The sequence below is a fragment of the Manacus candei genome, unplaced genomic scaffold, assembly GCF_025592945.1.
Source record: "Manacus candei isolate 608988 ecotype Guabito, Panama unplaced genomic scaffold, ASM2559294v1 h1tg000123l, whole genome shotgun sequence".
NCBI classification, from domain to species: domain Eukaryota; kingdom Metazoa; phylum Chordata; class Aves; order Passeriformes; family Pipridae; genus Manacus; species Manacus candei.
In genome coordinates this window covers 301,964-323,204 of record NW_026138171.1, presented here as the reverse complement: position 1 = coordinate 323,204, position 21,241 = coordinate 301,964, and the positions used below count along the sequence as shown (strand labels likewise).

The 21,241-nt window shown below is 48.1% G+C and overlaps 1 protein-coding gene across 1 annotated transcript in view; it reads right to left on the bottom strand.

The window, feature by feature from the left end:
• LOC127462239 (collagen alpha-1(VII) chain-like) overlaps positions 1–21,241 on the bottom strand; it is a 142,766-nt gene that overhangs the window by 67,333 nt on the left and 54,192 nt on the right. Inside the window, exons 43-54 of the mRNA XM_051770693.1 lie at positions 20,569–20,604; positions 18,900–18,971; positions 18,060–18,095; positions 16,815–16,850; positions 15,970–16,023; positions 13,896–13,934; positions 13,721–13,756; positions 12,423–12,557; positions 10,870–10,986; positions 8,399–8,527; positions 8,064–8,180; positions 2,197–2,397 (exon numbers count right to left, since the gene is read on the bottom strand). Of these exons, the coding sequence (XP_051626653.1) occupies positions 2,197–2,397; positions 8,064–8,180; positions 8,399–8,527; positions 10,870–10,986; positions 12,423–12,557; positions 13,721–13,756; positions 13,896–13,934; positions 15,970–16,023; positions 16,815–16,850; positions 18,060–18,095; positions 18,900–18,971; positions 20,569–20,604 (1,008 nt within the window). The remainder of the gene's footprint in view (positions 1–2,196; positions 2,398–8,063; positions 8,181–8,398; positions 8,528–10,869; positions 10,987–12,422; positions 12,558–13,720; positions 13,757–13,895; positions 13,935–15,969; positions 16,024–16,814; positions 16,851–18,059; positions 18,096–18,899; positions 18,972–20,568; positions 20,605–21,241) is intronic.

The window sequence follows — 21,241 nt, the reverse complement described above, 5'->3', positions numbered from 1 at the left end:
CTAAAACTCCATGGAAAGGGTTCCCAAGGATCACCTGAATCCCATGGAAGGAGTTCCCAGAGATCAGCAGGACCCCATGGAAAGGGTTCCCAAGGATTACCTGAATCCCATGGAAAGGGTTCCCAGAGATCAGCAGAATCCCATGGAAAGAGTTCCCAAGAATCACCTGAATCTCCTTGAAGGAGTTCCCAGGGATCAAAAGGACCCCATGGAAAGGGTTTCCAGGAATCACTTGAATCCCATGGAAGGAGTTCCCAGGGAGCAGCTGAATCCCTATGAGGGGTTCCCAGGAATCACCAGACCAGGGATCAGCAGAATCCCATGGAAAGGGTTCCCAAGGATCACCTGAATCCCATGGAAAGGGTTCCCAGGGATCACTAGAACCCCATGGAAAGTGTTCCCAAGGATCACCTCAATCCCTCACCTCACCCTCTGGAAAGGGTTCCCAGAGATCACCAGAACTCCATGGAAAGGGTTCCCAGAGATCAGCAGAACCCCATGGAAAAGGTTCCCAAGGATCACCAGAATCCCATGGAAAGGGTTCCCAAGGATCACCTGAATCCCATGGAAAGGGTTCCTAAGGATCACCTGAATCCCATGGAAAGGGTTCCCAAGGATCACTTGAATCCCACTGAAGGGTTTCCCAGGGATCACCAGACCAGGGATCACCAGAACCCCAGGGAAAAGGTTCCCAAGGATCACCAGAATCCCCTGGAAAGGGTTCCCAGGGATCAGCAGGACCCCATGGAAAGCATTCCCAAGGATTACCAGAACCCCACTGAGAGGTTCCCAAGGATCACCAGAATCCCCTGGAAAGGGTTCCTGTGGATCAGCAGAACTCCATGGAAAGGGTTCCCAAGGATTACCTGAATCCCATGGAAAGGGTTCCCAGAGATCAGCAGGACCCCATGGAAAGGGTTCCCAAGGATCACCTGAATCCCATGGAAAGGATTCCCAGGGATCACCTGAATCCCCTTGAAGGAGTTCCCAGGGATCAGAAGGATGCCACGGAAAGGGTTTCCAGGAATCACTTGAATCCCATTAAAGGAGTTCCCAGGGATCAGCTGAACCCCTATGAGGAGTTCCCAGGAATCACCAGACCAGGGATCAGCAGAACCCCATGGAAAGTGTTCCCAGGGATCAGCAGAACCCCATGGAAAGGGTTCCCAGGGATCACTTGAATCCCATGGAAAGGGTTCCCAGAGATCAGCAGGACCCCATGGAAAGGGTTCCCAAGGATCACCACACCAGGGATCACCTGAATCCCATGGAAAAGGTTCCCAGGGATCACTAGAACCCCATGGAAAGTGTTGCCAAGGATTACCAGAACCCCACTGAGAGGTTCCCAAGGATCACCAGAATCCCATGGAAGGAGTTCCCAGGGATCACCAGAACTCCATGGAAAGGGTTCCCAAGGATCAGAAGGACCCCATGGGAAGGAATCCCAGGGATCAGCAGAACCCCATGGAAAGGGTTCCCAGGAATCACCTGAATCCCATGGAAAGGGTTCCCAGGGATCACCTGAATCCCATGGAAAGGGTTCCCAAGGATCACAGAATCCCATGGAAAGGGTTCCCAGAGATCACCAGAATCCCATGGAAAGGGTTCCCAAGGATCACAGAATCCCATGGAAAGGGTTCCCAGAGATCACCAGAATCCCATGGAAGTGCTCCTGGCTGGATATGGAGCGGCCTCCGTGCTCCCAGATATCCCAGCTCAGTGCTGCCATTCCTGCTGGGAATGTAGGCTGAGGATCACTCCCAGAGACTCATTCCAGGGAAAATCATTCCCGATTTTCCCTCCTTAACCCTTCCTCATCTTCCCTTAAATACCAACACCCGTATCCATACTTATATCCATATAAATAAGTGTTTTCCTCTTCAATTCCATAAAAACCAACTCCTTGCCCTTTTTCCATCCTGGAATGTCGCGTTAAAGTCTGATGGGACATCCAGGGAATGTTTAGGAAAAGTTTCTCATCTCCCAAATTTCCTGGATCTGACCCCAAATCAGGGCACAAAACACCCTCCCAATTATCCCAACTTTTTTTATTCCCTCCTGGATTAACTTTGCTTTTCCAAGGAGAAGATCCCGAGGGATCTGCCGTAAAAAAAAAATGGATTTACAGGGTTTTATTTGGGAATATTTATCCCTAATTTTCCCACTCCCGCCTTTCCCGCTCATCCCGACGCTCACCGTGGATCCCGGCGGGAATTTCCGAGCTCCCGGAGCTCCCGGAGGATGGATCGGGGACGGAGCCGCCGGGAAAGGGGTGTTGGATCCTCCGGGATCTTCCAAAGGGTTGGGAAAGGGGATTTTTTCCGTGTGTTCCTCGGGAGATCTCCTGGTCCGGATGCGCCTCGGGAATGTGGAGTTGTTCCCTGAATCCCGGTTTTCCTGCGGGAAGAGGAAAGTATTAATTAATATTAAAATAATATAAAAATATTAATTAACGCCAACTGATATAAAAATTATTAATTAATTTATTATCATATTATATTTATGTTCCCATCCATCCGGAGCTGGATCAGGCTGGGAATGTTCACCCGGAGAAGAGAAGGCTCCAGGGAAAACTTGGAGTTCCTTCCAGGGCCTAAAGGGGCTCCAGGAGAGCTGGAGAGGGATTTGGGACAAGGCCTGGAGGGACAGGACACAGGGAATGGCTTCCCAGTGCCAGAGGGCAGGGATGGATGGGATATTGGGAAGGAATTCCTGCTGGAAGGATGGGGAGGGGCTGGAATGGATTTCCCAGAGAAGCTGTGGCTGCCCCTGGATCCCTGGGAGTGTCCAAAGCCAGGTTGGAGCAACCTGGGATAGTGGGAGGTGTCCCTGGGGTTGGAAGTGGATGATCTTTAAGTTCCCTTCCCACTCAAACCATTCCACGATTCCAAGAAATTAGGAGGTTTAGGTTCCATCTCCTGTGCTTCCAGGTCTCTCTCCAGTTTAACCATTCCCAGCCAAGGGAAACGCTGGATCCAGGAGGGAAAACAAAGCTCTGGATGCTCCTGGCAGAGCCCAGCCCCAAATTCCAGTTCCAAATGGGGCCACAGAGTCCTTGGAGCCCCTTGCAGGGCCTAAAGGGGCTCCAGGAGAGCTGGAGAGGGATTTGGGGACAAGGGATGGAGGGGCAGGACACAGGGAATGGCTTCCCAGTGCCAGAGGGCAGGGATGGGTGGGATATTGGGAAGGAATTCCTGTCTGGAAGGATGGGGAGGGGCTGGAATGGAATTCCCAGAGAAGCTGTGGCTGCTCCTGGAAGTGTCCAAGGGCAGTTTGGAGCAACCTGGGATAGCAGAAGCTTCCAACCTGGGCTTGGAAGTGGATGATCTTTAAGTACCCTTCCCACTCAAACCATTCCACGATTCCAAGAGGTTTAGGTTTAGGTTTAGGTTCCATCCTCTGTGCTTCCAGGGCTCTCTCCAGTTTAACCATTCCCAGCCAAGGGAAATGCTGGATCCAGGAGGTAAAACAAAGCTCTGGATGCTCCTGGCACAGCCCAGTCCCAAATTCCAGTTCCAAATGGGGCCACAGAGTCCTTGAAGCCCCTTGCAGGGCCTAAAGGGGCTCCAGGAGAGCTGGAGAGGGACTGGGGACAAGGCAGGGAGGGACAGGACACAGGGAATGGCTTCCCAGTGCCAGAGGGCAGGGATGGATGGGATATTGGGAAGGAATTGCTGGCTGGGAGGGTGGGGAGGGGCTGGAATGGAATTCCCAGAGAAGCTGTGGCTGCCCCTGGATCCCTGGAAGTGTCCAAGGCCAGGATGGAGTGACCTGGGATAGTGGGAGGTGTCCCTGCCCATGGCAGGGGGTGGGAATGGAGGTTTTTAAGGTCCTTCCCACCCAAACCATCCTGGGATTCCATAGTTCTGGATCCCTCTGCTCTGGAGCCAGGCTGGGAGAGCTGGGAATGTTCCCCTGGAGAAGAGAAGGCTCCAGGGAGAGCTGAGAGCCCCTTGCAGGGCCTGAAGGGGCTCCAGGAGAGCTGGAGAGGGACTGGGGACAAGGGATGGAGGGACAGGACACAGGGAATGGCTTCCCAGTGCCAGAGGGCAGGGATAGGTAGGATATTGGGAAGGAATTCCTGGCTGGAAGGCCCTGGCTCGGGTTTCTCTGCCTGGGGACGGCTGGAAAATGCTCTTTTTCTCTCCTCAGCTCAGCTCCTCGGATGTGGGAACAGCTCCAAAGGGTCGCCAAGACCTCATTGAGGGTCGGGCTGGGCCCCGTGTCGGTGAAATCCCAATTTCCTGGGGGTCGCCCGGAAAATTGCCGGGGGGTAATGACTCCATTCCGCAAATTCCTTCGGCAATTTCGAGCAGTTTTGTGCTCAAAAGAAAAGCTGTTTTTCTAAAGGAGTGATTTGCTGCAGGCAGGGGAGAAAAAAATAAAAAGAGAAAAGGAAAAAAGGAGTAGAGAGAGGGGAAAAAAAAGAAGGAAAAGAGAAAAGGGAGAAAAAGAACAAAGGAAAATTAGGGCGGGAATAAAGCGAAAAATGGGAATTAAAGGGGGAGTAAAATGAAAAATGTTTATGAAAAGAAAGAGGAAAAAGGAAAAAGAGCAAGAGAAAGGGAGGGAAATTGGAGGAATTTATAGGAATTAAGTCTGAGAATGAGGAGATGGGGGAGCCTGGAATTGTTGGGGGGTGATCCTGGAATATCCAAGGATTCATTCCTGGGCTCATCCCGCCCTTTCCAGCCAAAGAAAAGCTGTTTTTCTAAAGGAATGGTTTGCTGCAGGCAGGGGAGAAAAAAAATAAGAAGGAAAAAAGGAAAGGAGTGGAGAGAAAAAAAAAGAAGGAAAAGAGAGAAAAAAAAAGAAGGAAAAGAGAAAAGGGAGAAAAAAAAAAGAAGGAAAAGTGAGGGAAAAAAAGAGGGGAAAAAAAGGAGAAGGGAGAAAAGGAACAAGGGAAAATTAGGGCGGGAATAAAGCGAAAAATGGGAATTAAAGGGGGAGTAAAATGAAAAATGTTTATGAAAAGAAAGAAGAAAGAGGAAAAAGAGCAAGAGAAAGGGAGGGAAATGAAGGGGAATTTATAGGAATTAAGTCTGGGAATGAGGAGATGGGGGAGGCTGGAATTGTTGGGGGGGTGATCCTGGAATATCCAAGGATTCGTTCCCGGGCTCATCCTGCCTTTTCCAGCCAAAGAAAAGCTGTTTTTCTAAAGGAATGATTTGTTGCAGGCAGGGGAGAAAAAAATAATAACAAAAAAGGAAAGGAGTGGAGAGAAAAAAAAAAAGAAAGGTGAGGAAAAAAAAAGAAGGAAAAGAGAGAAGGGAGAAAAGGAAGAAGGGAAAATTAGGGTGGGAATAAAGTGAAAAATGGGAATTAAAGGGGGGGGGTGTTTCAGTGTTACAAAGTTCCTGAGGAAATGGGGATCCTTGGATTTGCTGGTGGAGCTGCTGGAAAGAGTCAAGAGGAGGCTCCAGAGATGTTCTGAGGGCTGGATTCCCTCTGGCTCTGGAGCTCTCTGGGAGAGCTGGGAATGTTCCCCTGGAGAAGAGAAGGCTCCAGGGAAACCTTGGAGCTCCTTCCAGGGCCTGAAGGGGCTCCAGAAGAGCTGGAGAGGGACTGGGGACAAGGGATGGAGGGACAGGACACAGGGAATGGCTTCCCAGTGCCAGAGGGCAGGGATAGGTGGGATATTGGGAAGGAATTGCTGGCTGGGAGGGTGGGGAGGGGCTGGAATCGAATTCCCAGAGAAGCTGTGGCTGCCCCTGGATCCCTGGAAATGTCCAAGGCCAGGCTGGAGCAACCTGGGATAGTGGGAGGTGTCCCTGGGCTTGGAAGTGGATGATCTTTAAGGCCCCTTCCAACCCAAACCATTCCATGATTCCAAGAAATCGGGAAGTTTAAGCTCCATCCTCGGTGCTTCCAGGTCTCTCTCCAGCTCAACCATCCCCAGCCAAGGGAAACGCTGGATCCAGGAGGGAAAACAAAGCTCTGGATGCTTCTGGTGTGTTTGTGTTTGTGCCGGGAGCCCTCTCGTGGCTGCTGGAAGGAACATTCCCTCATTCCAGCTCCGGGAATTCCGAGCGGAATTGGCAGAGGCAGGAAAAGGACGAAGGGATGGGAACGGGACCGAGTGTTTCCCGGATTCCCTGAATCAGAGCGAGATTCACTCGCCACGCTTGGAGTTGCTATTCCTAAAAAAAAATCCTTGTTAATGTGCCAGCAGCTGCCGGGAAACATTCCAGGGATTTTTTTTCCTGGTCACTTTTTAGGGCTGGCTCTGGGTTTTCCAAGGAAAGCATTCCCTCCATCCCCCAGGAGAGGGTCAGACTGGAGGGTGCTGGGTTTGGAGCAGGATTTGGGCCCTCAGAGGGCAGGAAAAAAGAGGGAAATGGGATATCAGGGCTCAGAAAACAACCACAAATTATTGTCCATCAGCTGAGCTGGGATAATTTTCATTTCCAGCCTGGATACACCCTCCAGCTTGGCTGGAAATTTTATAATATGGATTTTCTCCCAGGGTGTAAAGGACTAACTCTGTGCAGGGAAACCTGAGGGTCTGGGGACTATCCATGGAAAACAAGAAGGAAAAGGATTTCCCTTGTCAGGGGGGATGTTTTAAACTCCCTGTCCTGGCTCTGCTCTGTCCCTGGAGGATAAAAACTCACTTTTAAACCACTGTTGGGAATCAACAACTACTGAGCCAACCAAGCCCAAATAATAGTGGAAGGGGTGGCCAGGTGGGATCGGATCAGAAAGGGATTATTCTGGTTTATCCCCCCCAAAAAAGTGGGGAATTAACCAACCAAACACTGGCCAAAGGCTCTGGGGGTTCAGGTTCCATCCCTGCGTGGATCATTCACTCCAGAGTTGGATTTGGGGGGTCCTTGGGGGTCCCTCCCACCTCAGGATATTCTGGGAACTCCTGAAAGGTCCAATTTGGCCCTCGGCCTCCTGCCCAGCTCACGGGCTAAGCCAGGGGTTCTCCAGGGATTGTTGGGCTCAGTGTCCATCCCAGTCCCTCCATGTCCCAGTCCTGGTGTCCTCCAGGGATGTGTTGGAAGCTGCTCCAGGACTCAGTGTCCATCCCAATCCCTAAATCTCTGAGCTGTGGTGTTCTCCAGGGATTGTTGGGCCCAATGTCCATCCCAGTCTCTCCATGTCCCAACCCTGGTGTCCTCCAGGGATTGTTGGGCTCAGTGTCCATCCCAGTCCCTCCATGTCCCAGCCCTGGTGTCCTCCAGGGATTGTTGGGCTCAATGTCCATCCCAGTCCCTAAATCTCTAAGTTCTGGTGTCCTCCAGGGATTGTTGGGCCCAATGTCCATCCCAGTCTCTCCATGTCCCAGCCCTGGTGTCCTCCAGGGATTGTTGGGCTCAGTGTCCATCCCAGTCCCTAAATCTGTGAGTCCTGGTGTTCTCCAGGGATTGTTGGAAGCAGCCCCAGGATTCCATGTCCATCCCAATCCCTAAATGTCCCAGCCCTGGTGTCCTCCAGGGATGTGTTGGAAGCTCCCCCAGGACTCAATGTCCATCCCAGTCTCTAAATCTGTGAGCCCTGGTGTCCTCCAGGGATTGTTGGGCCCAATGTCCATCCCAGTCTCTCCATGTCCCAACCCTGGTGTCCTCCAGGGATTGTTGGGCTCAATGTCCATCCCAGTCCCTAAATCTCTGAGTCCTGGTGTCCTCCAGGGATTGTTGGGCTCAGTGTCCATCCCAGTCCCTAAATCTGTGAGTCCTGGTGTCCTCCAGGGATTGTTGGAAGCAGCCCCAGGATTCCATGTCCATCCCAATCCCTAAATGTCCCAGCCCTGGTGTCCTCTAGGGATGTGTTGGAAGCTCCCCCAGGAATCAATGTCCATCCCAGTCCCTAAATCTGTGAGCCCTGGTGTCCTCCAGGGATTGTTGGGCCCAATGTCCATCCCAGTCCCTAAATCTCTGAGCCCTGGTGTCCTCCAGGGATTGTTGGGCTCAGTGTCCATCCCAGTCCCTCCATGTCCCAGCCCTGGTGTCCTCCAGGGATGTGTTGGAAGCTCCCCCAGGACTCAACATCCATCCCAGTCCATCCCAGTCCCTCCCTCATCCCCACACTGCCCAGGAATCCCGGGACACACAGACCTGGCTGGCCTCCAGCTGTGGTTGTGCTTCCTCCGTCTTTTCCAAGGGCTCGGGAAGCTCCAGGGACTGATTTCCCTGCAGATCATCCCCTGGGAGTTTTGGGGGCACAGCCAAGCCCTGCAGAGGGTGACAAGTGACAGCACAATTCCATGAATTCCCAGAGCAGAGGAGGGACAGCAAGGCCCTTTCCCAAGCTCTGCCACTGATCCTTATCCCTCCTCCAACTCGAGCAGGAAAACGGGGGCAAAACTCCGGATCGCAACGAAATTCCAAGAAAATCGGAATCAGCTCAAATGGAAAAGGAATTTCAAGTCCCTGCCCGGGAATTTCCTTACCCCGAGGAGAGAAGAGTTTGTCCCTCTCGAGTCTCTCTCCTCCTGCCTTTCCTCGGGTGTTTTCTCCAAGGATTCGGGAGGGTTTCCCAGGAACTGGTGCCCAGGCTGAGAATCACCAGCAGGTGGACCCTGTGGAGACCAACGAGTGAAATTCCTGCTTTTTTTTTTGGGTCAAAACTCTGGATGAAAAACGCTGAAAATCAGTAATTCTGGAGTGTGTGCCAGGGTGCCCAAGCCTGGCATTATCCCAGATTCCGCCTTAAAAGGCTGGAAAAACGAATGGATACAACGCAGGTGGAGAGGGCAGGTCACTCAAAGCTCAGCCCGTGAGGATCAAATCATCTATCCATAGGCACATCCCACCTTTCTGGTCAACTCCCAGCCCCTTTTTTCCTTTCCAAAATCCCTTTTAAAATAAGATTTCCAGATTCTACGTGTCGGCATCTCCTTAATTAATCCCTGAATCCGTAATTAAAAGGAGGGAATTTTTTTTCCTGGGTTTCTAACCCATCTGTTGGGTCGTGGAAAGGTTAAAAAGGTCTGTTCTTGTGTCTACACCTCCCTGGAAGTGTCCAAGGCCGGGTTGGATGGGGTTTGGAACGACTTGGGATAGCGGAAGGAGGGAGATAAACCTGTCAGGAGACGCTTCCAAACATCCCTGTGGTTCCAAATATCCCAAATATCCCACAAGCTCTCGGGCCTCCAGTTGGAGAGACAACATTTCCTGCCAGGAAGGGTTTTTGGAGAGTGGAGACACTTCTTGGATGCCCTAAAAAGAGGATGAGAAAAGCTCCAGGGGCTGTTTCCTGGGATATCTCTTGTTAGGTCTGTCCAGAAGGGACAGATTAAAATCCATGAAGATCCTTCTGGATTAAAATTCATGAAGATCCTCCTGGATTAAGATCCATGAAGATCCTTCTGGATTAAGATCCATGAAGATCCACCTTGATTAAAATCCATGAAGATCCTTCTGGATTAAGATCCATGAAGATCCTTCTGGATTAAGATCCATGAAGATCCACCTTGATTAAAATCCATGAAGATCCTCCTGGATTAAGATCCATGAAGATCCTTCTGTATTAAAATCCATGAAGATCCTCCTGGATTAAAATCCTTGAAGATCCTTCTGGGTTAAAATCCATGAAGATCCTTCTGGATTAAGATCCATGAAGATCCACCTTGATTAAAATCCATGAAGATCCTTCTGGATTAAGATCCATGAAGATCCACCTTGATTAAAATCCATGAAGATCCTTCTGGATTAAGATCCATGAAGATCCTCCTGGATTAAGATCCATGAAGATCCTTCTGGATTAAAATCCATGAAGATCCTCCTGGATTAAAATCCACAAAGATCCTTCTGGATTAAAATCCATGAAGATCCTCCTGGATTAAGATCCATGAAGATCCTTCTGTATTAAAATCCATGAAGATCCTCCTGGATTAAAATCCTTGAAGATCCTTCTGGGTTAAAATCCATGAAGATCCTCCTGGATTAAAATCCATGAAGATCCTTCTGGATTAAAATTCACGAAGATCCTTCTGGATTAAGATGCATGAAGATCCTCCTGCAGCTCTGGGAGGTGACCTGGATACAGCCCTCTGATGGCACTCCTGGAGCTGTGCCTGGAATTTGGGCCCAGCGTGGAGATGAAGCCTTAATTTAATAAATTCCTAATTCCCATAAAAATGAGGTGTTAATTGCAATGGCAGAGGACTTGATTATCTTAATTGCAGTTGCAGGTGAGTTGATTATCTCTGGGAATTGGTCTGGTTACTCAAGCTCTGGAATCCTGGGATATCCTGAGTTGGAAGAGACCCCCAAGGATCGTCCTGCACAGGCACCCCAACAATCCCACCCTGTCCCTGAGGGCGTTGTCCAAACACTCCTGGAGCTCTGGCAGCCCCAGCATGGACTCCTCTGTTGGACAATCTCAATCCATCCCCACAGCAGGATCAGATCCTTCCCTGCCAGGGCAGCAGAGACAATTCCCAGAATTATTTAAGTTGGAAAAGCCCTCCCAGCCCATGGATCCACCCTGTGCCCCATCCCCACCTTGTCAGCCCAGAGCACTGAGTGCCATGGCCAGGCCTTCCTGGGACACCTCCAGGGATGGGCACTCCAAACCTCCCTGGGCAGCTCCTTCCAATGCCTGACCACCCTTTCCATGAGGAAATTTTCCCTAATATCCAGCCTGACCCTCCCCTGGCACAGCTCGAGGCCGTTCCCTCTCCCCCTGTCCCTTGTTCCCTGGCAGCAGAGCTCGACTCCCCCTGGCTCCAACCTCCTTCCACAGAATTTTAGGTAGCCAGAAGGTCCCCCCTGAGCCTCCTTTTCTCCAGGATAAGCCCCCCCAGCTCCCTCAGGATTTTTCCAGACCCTTCCCAGCCCCCTTCCCTTCCTGAATTGAGGGACACATCCAAAAACCCCAACCCTTCATCTCTCCGTGGGTCCCGCTGCTTATCCTCACCTTGGAGACTCCTCCGGACACCGGCAATTCCAGAGGTTCCAGCTCCAGGCTCTGGGCTTCTCCTGGCCCCTCAGGGCTTCCCAGGACACTGGGAAAAGGATCCAACCCCAGAGGATCCTGAGACACCAAAAGAAGGGGGTTGCTGTGGCCAGGACCAACCTGAGCTGGCAGGATTCCCACATTTGATGATCTGGATCCCGATGGATTATTCCCAATGGATTTCCCACCCCTCTCCAGCGTGTTCTGTCCAACCTGGTGACCTTTTCTCAACCAGGATGGACTGAGAAGTCAACAATTCCTCACTGGCCACATCCAAACCCTTCCTTCCAGGCAAATCCAACCCACCCCCAGGATCCCTCCGGCTCTTCCGAAGATCCCGGATCCTCGGGCCAGCCGGGAGTCTCTTCCAGCCCAGCTTTCTCCAGGGGGTTAAAACTGAAAGGGGAGAGGTTTAGGTGGGATCTTGGGAAGAAGTTTTTGGCTGGGAGGGCGGGGAAGAGGTGGAATGGATTTCCCAGGTTCCATGCTCTGTGCTTCCAGGTCTCTCTCCAGCTTAACCATTCCCAGACAAGGGAAATGCTGGATACAGGTGGACAAACAAAGCTCTGGATGCTCCTGGCAGAGCCCAGCCCCCAAATTCCAGTTCCAAATGGAGCCACAGAGTCCTTGGAGTCCCTTCCAGTGCCTAAAGGGGCTCCAGGAGAGCTGGAGAGGGATTTGGGACAAGGGATGGAGGGACAGGACACAGGGAATGGCTTCCCAGTGCCAGAGGGCAGATGGGATATTGGGAAGGAATTGCTGGCTGGGAGGGTGGGGAGGGGCTGGAATGGATTTCCCAGAGAAGCTGTGGCTGCCCCTGGATCCCTGGAAGTGTCCAAGGCCAGGTTGGAGCAACCTGGGAGAGTGGGAGGTGTCCCTGGGGCTGGAAGTGGATGGGCTTTAAGGTCCTTCCAACCCAAACCATTCCATAATTCTAAGAAATTAGGAGGTTTAAGCTCCATCCTCGGTGCTTCCAGGTCTCTCTCCAGTTTAACCATTCCCAGCCAAGGGAAATGCTGGATGCAGGTGGACAAAGTTCTGGATACTCCTGGCACAGCCTGCCCCCAAATTCCAGTTTCAAATGGGGCCACAGAGTCCTTGGAGTCCATTCCATGGCCTAAAGGGGCTCCAGAAGAGCTGGAGAGGGACTGGGGACAAGGGATGGAGGGACAGGACACAGGGAATGGCTTCCCAGTGCCAGAGGGCAGGGTTAGATGGGATACTGGGAAGGAATCGCTGTCTGGGAGGGTGGGGAGGGGCTGGAATCGAATTCCCAGAGAATCTGTGGCTGCCCCTGGATCCCTGGAAGCGTCCAAGGGCAGGTTGGAGCAACCTGGGCTAGTGGGAGGTGTCCCTGGGGCTGTAATTGGATGAATCCCAGCTCCAAGTGCCCGTGTCCCCTGGGCCTCACGGTGACAGAGGTGACCCCGAAGCCTCCGACGCCTCATTTCCGTCCCTCTCCCGTTCCTGGGGGGGTCTGTCCACCCTCAGGGGAGGCAGATGATGGTACTCACACCATGGCTGGTGCCAGCCAGGCCTGCCTGGCCCTTCCCGGAGCTCTGGCTCATCCTGGATGTCCCCAAGTGCCACCGGAGCCCATCCGGCCCGTCTCGCAGGAGCGCGTCCGAGAGTTCCTTCAGCAGGGACAGCTGGGACCAGTGCACACCAGTAAGGCCCAGGGCACACCAGTAATGCCCAGGGCACACCAGTCAGGCCCAGTGCCACCCCCCTGCTCCTCCCACATTGCCCTGTGAGGGCAGCCAGCCCAGTGTCCATCCCAGTCCCTCCATGTCCAAGCCCTGGTGTCCTCCAGGGATGTGTTGGAAGCTCCCCCAGGACTCAATGTCCATCCCAGTTCCTTTCACGTCCCATTCCTGGTGTCCTCCAGGGATAGTTGGAAGTTCCCTCAGGACTCAGTGTCCATCCTAGTCCCTCAATGTCCATCCCAGTCCCTCCATGTCCCAGCCCTAGTGTCCTCCAGGGATTGTTGGGTTCCATGTCCATCCCAGTCCCTAAATGTCCAAGCCCTGGTGTCCTCCAGGGATTGTTGGGTTCCATGTCCATCCCAGTCCGTCCCTGTCCCAGCCCTGGTGTTCTCCAGGGATCTGTTGGAAGCTCCCCCAGGACTCAGTGTCCATCCCAGTCCCTAAATCTGTGAGTCCTGGTGTCCTCCAGGGATTGTTGGGCTCAGTGTCCATCCCAGTCTCTCCATGTCCCAGCCCTGGTGTCCTCCAGGGATTGTTGGAAGCAGCCCCAGGACTCAATGTCCATCCCAATCCCTAAATCTCTGAGCCGTGGTGTTCTCCAGGGATTGTTGGGCCCAATGTCCATCCCAGTTCCTTTCTTGTCCCAGCCTTGGTGTCCTCCAGGGATTGTTGGGCTCAATGTCCATCCCAGTCCCTCCATGTCCCAGCCCTCGTGTCCTTCAGGGGGCCACAGAGTCCTTGGAGCCCCTTCCAGGGCCTAAAGGGGCCCCAGGAGAGCTGGAGAGGGATTTGGGACAAGGCCTGGAGGGACAGGACACAGGGAATGGCTTCCCACTGCCAGAGGGCAGGATTAGATGGGATATTGGGAAGGAATTGCTGTCTGGGAGAGTGGGGAGGGGCTGGGATGGATTTCCCAGAGAAGCTGTGGCTGCCCCTGGATCCCTGGGAGTGTCCAAGGCCAGGCTGGAGCAACCTGGGATAGTGGGAGGTGCGGGGTTGGAATTGGATGAGTCCAAGCTCCAAGTCTCTCCGGGCCTCAAATCCAGGGAACAGCTGGAAAAGCTCAATTCCAACCCCCTCGGCAGGAAGGTCAAAGCATCACCCACCTTGATCCCGTGGGATTCCAAGAGCTTCTCCAGGTCCTGGAAGAGGAAAGAAGGGTCAGAACTTCTCCCCCCTCTCTCCTCCAGCCCAGGAAGGGGATCCTATGGGGGCACCGGGTCCCCTCTGCCACCCCAACCCCAGACAGGGAAGTTTTTCCATAATTTTGGTTGGATTTACCTCCATTTCCACGGCTCGGCCCGGTGGACCAGGTTCTCCCTTCAATTAAACAAGATCAGCTCGTTAATTAAGTCGTTAGTTCCACGAGGAGCAAGAAGGAAAGCTCTGAGGAAGGGGGATAATCCCATATCTGGGATATTAATCCTGGAAAAATCCCTGGCAGCTCAGAGGGGGGGTTGGAATCCCACCCTGTTGGTCCTTCACTCCATCGGACACGGTTGTTTCCCGGGATTTTCCAAGCCTGGAGCAGAACCGGCCGCGAAATTTGGGCCAAGGTTTTGCACCACCCCCTTCTCCACATCTTGGCCACCATGGAGGGATGGACTGGGCTGGACTGGGATGGACTGGCTGGACTGGGATGGACTGGCTGAACTGGGATGGAATGGTTGGACTGGGATGGACTGGCTGGATTGGGATGGAATGGTTGGACTGGGATGGACTGGCTGGACTGGGATGGACTGGCTGGATTGGGATGGAATGGTTGGACTGGGATGGACTGGCTGGACTGGGATGGACTGGCTGAAGTGGGAATGACTGAGTCACCATGGAGGGATGGACTGGCTGAAGTGGGATGGACTGGCTGGACTGGTATGGACTGGTTGGACTGGGATGGAATGGCTGGATTGGGATGGACTGGCTGAACTGGGATGGAATGGTTGGACTGGGAATGTCTGAGCCACCATGGAGGGATGGACTGGCTGAACTGGGATGGAATGGTTGGACTGGGATGGACTGGCTGAACTGGGATGGACTGGCTGGACTGGGATGGACTGGTTGAACTGGGATGGATTGGCTGGACTGGGATGGATTGGCTGGACTGGGATGGACTGGTTGAACTGGGGTGGAATGGCTGAACTGGGATGGACTGGCTGAACTGGGATGGAATGGCTGAACTGGGATGGAATGGCTGGATTGGGATGAACTGGCTGGACTGGGATGGAATGGCTGGATTGGGATGGACTGGCTGAACTGGGATGGAATGGCAGAACTGGGATGGACTGGCTGAACTGGGATGGACTGGCAGAACTGGGATGGAATGGCTGGATTGGGATGAACTGGCTGGACTGGGGTGGAATGGCTGGATTGGGATGGAATGGATGAACTGGGATGGAATGGCAGAACTGGGATGGAATGGCAGGACTGGGATGGACTGGCTGAACTGGGATGAAATGGCTGAACTGGGATGGACTGGTTGGACTGGGATGGAATGGCTGGATTGGGATGGAATGGTTGAACTGGGATGGACTGGCTGAACTGGGATGGACTGGCTGAACTGGGATGGACTGGCTGGATTGGGAATGTCTGAGCCATCATCGAGGGATGGAATGGCTGGACTGGGATAGAATGGATGAACTGGGATGGAATGGTTGGACTGGGATGGACTGGCTGAACTGGGATGGACTGGCTGAACTGGGATGGAATCGATGAACTGGGATGGAATGGCTGGACTGGGATGGACTGGCTGGACTGGGATGGACTGGTTGAACTGGGGTGGAATGGCTGAACTGGGATGGACTGGCTGAACTGGGATGGAATGGTTGGACTGGGAATGTCTGAGCCACCATGGAGGGATGGACTGGCTGAACTGGGATGGAATGGTTGGACTGGGATGGACTGGCTGAACTGGGATGGACTGGCTGGACTGGGAATGTCTGAGCCACCATGGAGGGATGGACTGGCTGGACTGGGAATGTCTGAGGCACAGCCTGTTCATGTCACCTGGCCAAGTCCTGCTCTCCAGAGCCCTGGATCTCCTGCCCATCAGAAGATCCACCTGTACCCTCTTCTGGGAGCATTTCCCTCCTTTTTTTTGGGAAGGGGTTGGTCCTCCCCTCTAAAGATCCCAGGATGTGTGTGGTGCCTGAAGCCCTTTCTCCTTCCAGCCCTTCCTGAGCTCACAGGAAGAAAGGAGAGAAGGAAAAAAAGCTCCCAACACTTTGGAATTCGATCCCATTCCGCTCCTGGGACAACATTTTCCCTCCTATGGGTTTGGGAACCCATCCCAGAAAACCCAACCCCCTTGGGGGGGGGTCAGAAGAACTTGGAATGGGGGTTTTTACCCCTCTGGACGTACCTTTGGGCCTGGGGGGCCTCTTTCCCCTCTCAATCCGTCCTTCCCGGGATCCCCCTGGAAGGAGCAGGAATGTGTGTTAGTTCTTTGTCCCTTCCAAAATTCCCGGTGGTGATGATGCTGGAATGGATTCCCATTGGATGAGGAATCCATTCCTCATCCATTCCAGCATTCCTTGACTGTGCTGGCCCCAAATTAACACCACCTTTTCCAGGTGGACCAGGAGCTTTTCCATGGATCTCGCTCATTCCCGTTTTTCCGTTAACTCTTCACTCGACCTACAGCTCATATTCCCGAGAATTTCCCCGCTTTTCCTGCTTTTCCTTTCCCCTCCTTGGGCTAATAATGGAATTCCCAACCCAACTCTGCCTCCACTTCCTTGTAATCCCAGCCTGGCTGATGGAACAACATCGTTTCCTTGGAAAAGCCGGGCCTGGGAGCTTTAAGTGGGGTTTGGGAAGATTCCAGACCCGCATTCCCTGGAAGCTCTTTGTCTTCCACAAACTGGAGTTATCCCAGCATTCCAAGTCATCTTATTCCCTGTTTTCCCAAAGCAATCAGGGAAATGGGGCGTGGGATGGATCCCTCTGGTTCCTGGGCTGAAAATCCCTCTGGTTTTTCCCTGTGGGAATGTGAAGTTTGGAAGGAAAACTTCACCTTGTCCCACCAATCATCCAAAAATGATGCACTGGGAGGATTTTTTGTGGTTGGAAGCAGGAATTTTCTTTGGGAAATCAGGAGTTTTAGGCTGTTTTGGGGATTTTTGATTCATAAAAGGGGTGAAAATACAGATGTGAAAAATAATCCCACATGGAGCTTCCAACCCTCGGAAGAGCTCAAGGTCTTACCTTGTCTCCTTTCAGGATGTTCTCCAGAGAAGTTATCTGGGAAAAAAAACAGGGAAAAATCTGTTTTTCAGGGAACAGGAGGTGCTTGGATTCCTCATGTCCCATTCCCAAACATTCCAGAGCTCAAGGACTGCGGGATAAACAATAAGCAAGAGACCAAATAGACAAAAAAACCCTGGAACAAAAAGCTCTTCCCAGTTTTTCAGGGAACAGGAGGTGCGTGGATTATCCATATCCCATTCCCAAACATTCCAGAGCTCAGGGAGTGCGGGATAAACAATAAGCAAGAGACCAAATAGATAAAAAAAACCCTGGAACAAAAAGGTCTTCCCAGTTTTTCAGGGAACAGGAGGTCCTTGGATTCCCCATGTCCCATTCCCAAACATTCCAGAGCTCAAGAAGTGTGGGATAAACAAAAGACAAATAAACAAAATAAACAAAAAAAAAAATCCCAAAAATGGGGCTGAGATAAAAAATTCCATTGGTTTCCAACAGCAGGGTGGGAGGTTTGGGAGAAAAGACCTGGAATACAGGAAGAGAGTCACCACCAGAAGCTTTTCCATGGATTCCTCATGTTCCACTCCCAAATATTCCAGAGCTCAAATGGTGTGGGATAAACAAGAGAACAAGAGACCAAATAGACAAAAAACCCCTGGAACAAAAAGCTTTTCCCAGTTTTTCAAGGAACAGGAGGTGCTTTGATTCCTCATGTCCCACTCCCAAATATTCCAGAGCTCAAGTAGAGAGGGATAAACAAGAGAACAAGAGACCAAATAGGCAAAAAAACTCTGGAACAAAAAGTTCTTCCCAGTTTTTCAGGGAACAGGAGTTGCTTGGATTATCCATATCCCATTCCCAAACATTCCAGAGCTCAAGGAGTGCGGGATAAACAATAAGCAAGAGACCAAATAGATAAAAAAACCCCTGGAACAAAAAGGTCTTCCCAGTTTTTCAGGGAACAGGAGGTCCTTGGATTCTTCATGTCCCATTCCCAAACATTCCAGAGCTCAAATGGTGTGGGATAAACAAGAGACAAGAGACCAAATAGACCAAAAACCCCTGGAACAAAAAGCTCTTCCCAGTTTTTCAGGGAACAGGAGTTGCTTAGATTCCCTGTGTCCCGCTCCCAAATATTCCAGAGCTCAGGTGGAATGGGATAAACAAGAGACAAGAGATCAAATAGACAAAAAAATCCCCAAAAATGGGGCTGAGATCCAAAAATCAGCAGAAATGGGTGGAACTCACCACACTTCCAGGAATTCCAGGCAGTCCAGGTTCCCCCTGTGGAGACACAACATCCCCCCAAAAAAAAACAGGGAGAGGAGAAATTCAACATTTTATTCCTTAAATTAACTCTCCCTCAAGCAAAAATCTTAATGGGAAGGTGCAAACCTATGGATTCTTCCTTGTCTCCTGGAATTCCCTGGGAATGGGAGGGAGAAGCAGGATAAGAAGGAGCTGTGGGAAGGGATCTCAGGATCTGATGGATGAACAATGAGCTCGGAAAATCTGGATTTCCCTGGATTTCCCCTGCATGGGAATTCTCTGAGATTTAATTAGGAATGAGCTCGTTATCCTCATTTTTCTGCTCCTCAGGGATTGGGCTCTTTAGGGAATTTCCTCTCCTCAGTTCCACAAAATATTTAGGAACACCAAGCCTTGGAGACCCCGACAATGGATCCGGTCTGGGCCGGTGTTTTCCAAAGGTTTTCGAGCTTGGGATCAGATCCTCCCTTGGGAGAATCTTCCAGGGATTCCTTGGGAATGGGAGAAAGAGGTAGCAGGAGGAGGAGCCGTGGGAAGGGATCTCAGCAGCTTTTTGTTTAATTTATGTCCTAATTATATTAATTATGTGCCAATTATATTAATTATGTTCTAATTATATTAATTTGTGTCCTAATTATTAAACAAAAAGGTGGAAAATCCCAATATTCCCTTGGAAGAGGAGATCCTGCTCCCCAGGAGAGGAGAGTGGGTTTTTTTCACACCCTGCAAACTTTAAAGCAGGAAATAAATCCAATTTTTTTTTGGAATTGCCCCATTCCCAAGCCCATCCTGTGGAAATTCCCCCGGGGAATTCCTTACATCCTTTCCAGGTTGTCCCGTGTCTCCTTTCATTCCTCGTTCTCCGGGTCGGCCCGGGATTCCAGGAGGGCCCTGCAAGGGCAGATCCAGAGAGAAAAAAAAATCAGGAATAAAACCTGGGCAGAAAAACTGGGATTCCCAGTGGGATGGAGAAGGAAAATCCTCTCCTGGGCTCAGTTTTTAAATAATAATTATTATAATTTTTAATTTTTACAATATGTATAATTTTTATAATAATTATAAGTTTATAATAATAATAATTTTTATAATAGTTATAATGTCACAATAATTATATTTTTAGTAGAATTATAATTATAGAGCAATTATTTTTATAATAATTTTAATAATAATTATAATAATTTTAGATCAATCATAATAATTTTTATAACAATTATAATAATTTCATAATAATTATATTTTTAGTAGAATTAGAATTTTATAAAAATAATTATTTTTAATAATTTTAATAATAATTTTATAAAAATTATAATAATTGTTATTATAATTATAATAAGTCCAATGACATCATATTTTATCATAATTATAATTGCTTAATAAAATATTTTATAATAATTATAATATTTTCATAATAATTATATTTTTAGCAGAATTATAATTTTATAGCAATTATTTTTAGAATAATTTTAATAATAATTATAATAATTTTAGAACAATTGTAATAATTTTTATAACAATTCTAATAATTTCATAATAATTATATTTTTAGTAGAATTATAATTTTATAACAATTATTATTTTATAATAATTTTAATAATAATTTAAAAATAATTATAATAATTGTATTATAATTATAATAATTTTAAGGAAATAATATTTTATAATAATTATAATTTTAAATAAAAATATTTTATAATAATTATATTTTTATAATAATTATATTTTTAGCAGAATTATAATTTTTAACAATTATTATTTTAATAATAATTTTAATAATAGTTATAATAATTTGAGAACAAACATAATAATTTTTATAACAATTATAATAATTTCTTAATAATTATGTTTTAGTAGAACTATAATTTTATAACAATTATTATTTTATAATTTTAATATTTTTATAAAAATTATAATAATTGTTATTATAATTATAATTCTCATGGAAATCATATTTTACCATAATCATAATTTTATAATAATTAATGATTTTATAATAATTACAATAATTTCATAGTAGTGATAATTTCATAATAATTATTATATAGTAATAATTTTATAACAATTATAATAATTTTAATTATAATAATTTCATAGTAATTTTTCTAATTGCAATTTTATAACAATTATTATTTTAATAATAATTTTATAAGAATTACAAGAATTGTTTATAATAATTTTTTAGTATTTTAATCATTTTATAATTTTATATTAATATTCTATGAAAATTTTATTATTGTTATAATAATTCCATAATAATTATATTTTATCATAATTTTAATAATAATGTTAATAATTTTATAACAATTATAATAGTTTTATAATAGTTTTAATAATTCGTATAATAATTATATTTTTAGCATAATTGCAATTTTAAAATAATTCTTAATTTTCTAATAATTTCTATAATAATTCTATAATAATATAATAATTCTATAATAATAATTTTTATAACAATCATAATAATTTTTATAACAATTACAATAATTATTACCCTGATTCCTCTCACTCCTGGTTCTCCAGCTTCTCCCTGAAAAAGAGAGGAAAAAGCAGTTTTAAAATATTCCTCCATCCAAGTTCAACATTCCTTGGTGATCCTGGTTTTATCCCTGATTTTATCCCTGATTTTAATGCACTTAGAGCAGGTTCAGGGAGAGAACCAAACCCACCCACCATTCCCAAGGGATTTAATTTCCTCTTAATCCTTGGAAAAATCAAAACAAAGGTGATTTTTTTTGTCATCTGAGATGTCTTAATGAAGAAATAAATGAAGATAAAGAAATAAATAATAAATTATATTATAAATTACAAATAAATATATTTAAAACGATAATAAAATGTTCATATTTAAGGGGTTATTTCCACCAAATCCCACCATTAGGAATTTCAGGAATGTTGGGATGACGTTCTCAGGGACAGGGCAGGATTTTCCAACTCGGAATATTCCACGTTTTTGTTTGTCCAGAACATAAAGAACCATCTCCCAGAGCTAAAAAAAGCAATTTAGTTGTTTTTTTTGGCCTTTCCCTTCCAGCTTTTAGGTCCAGAGGAGGAAAAGAGAGGGAAAATAAGGAAGCAAAGCCGGGAAGGGGATTTTCCAGAGCCTCATCTAAGGCCAAATTAATGAGATAAATTCTTCAAAATAAATGAGATAAATTCTTCAAAAT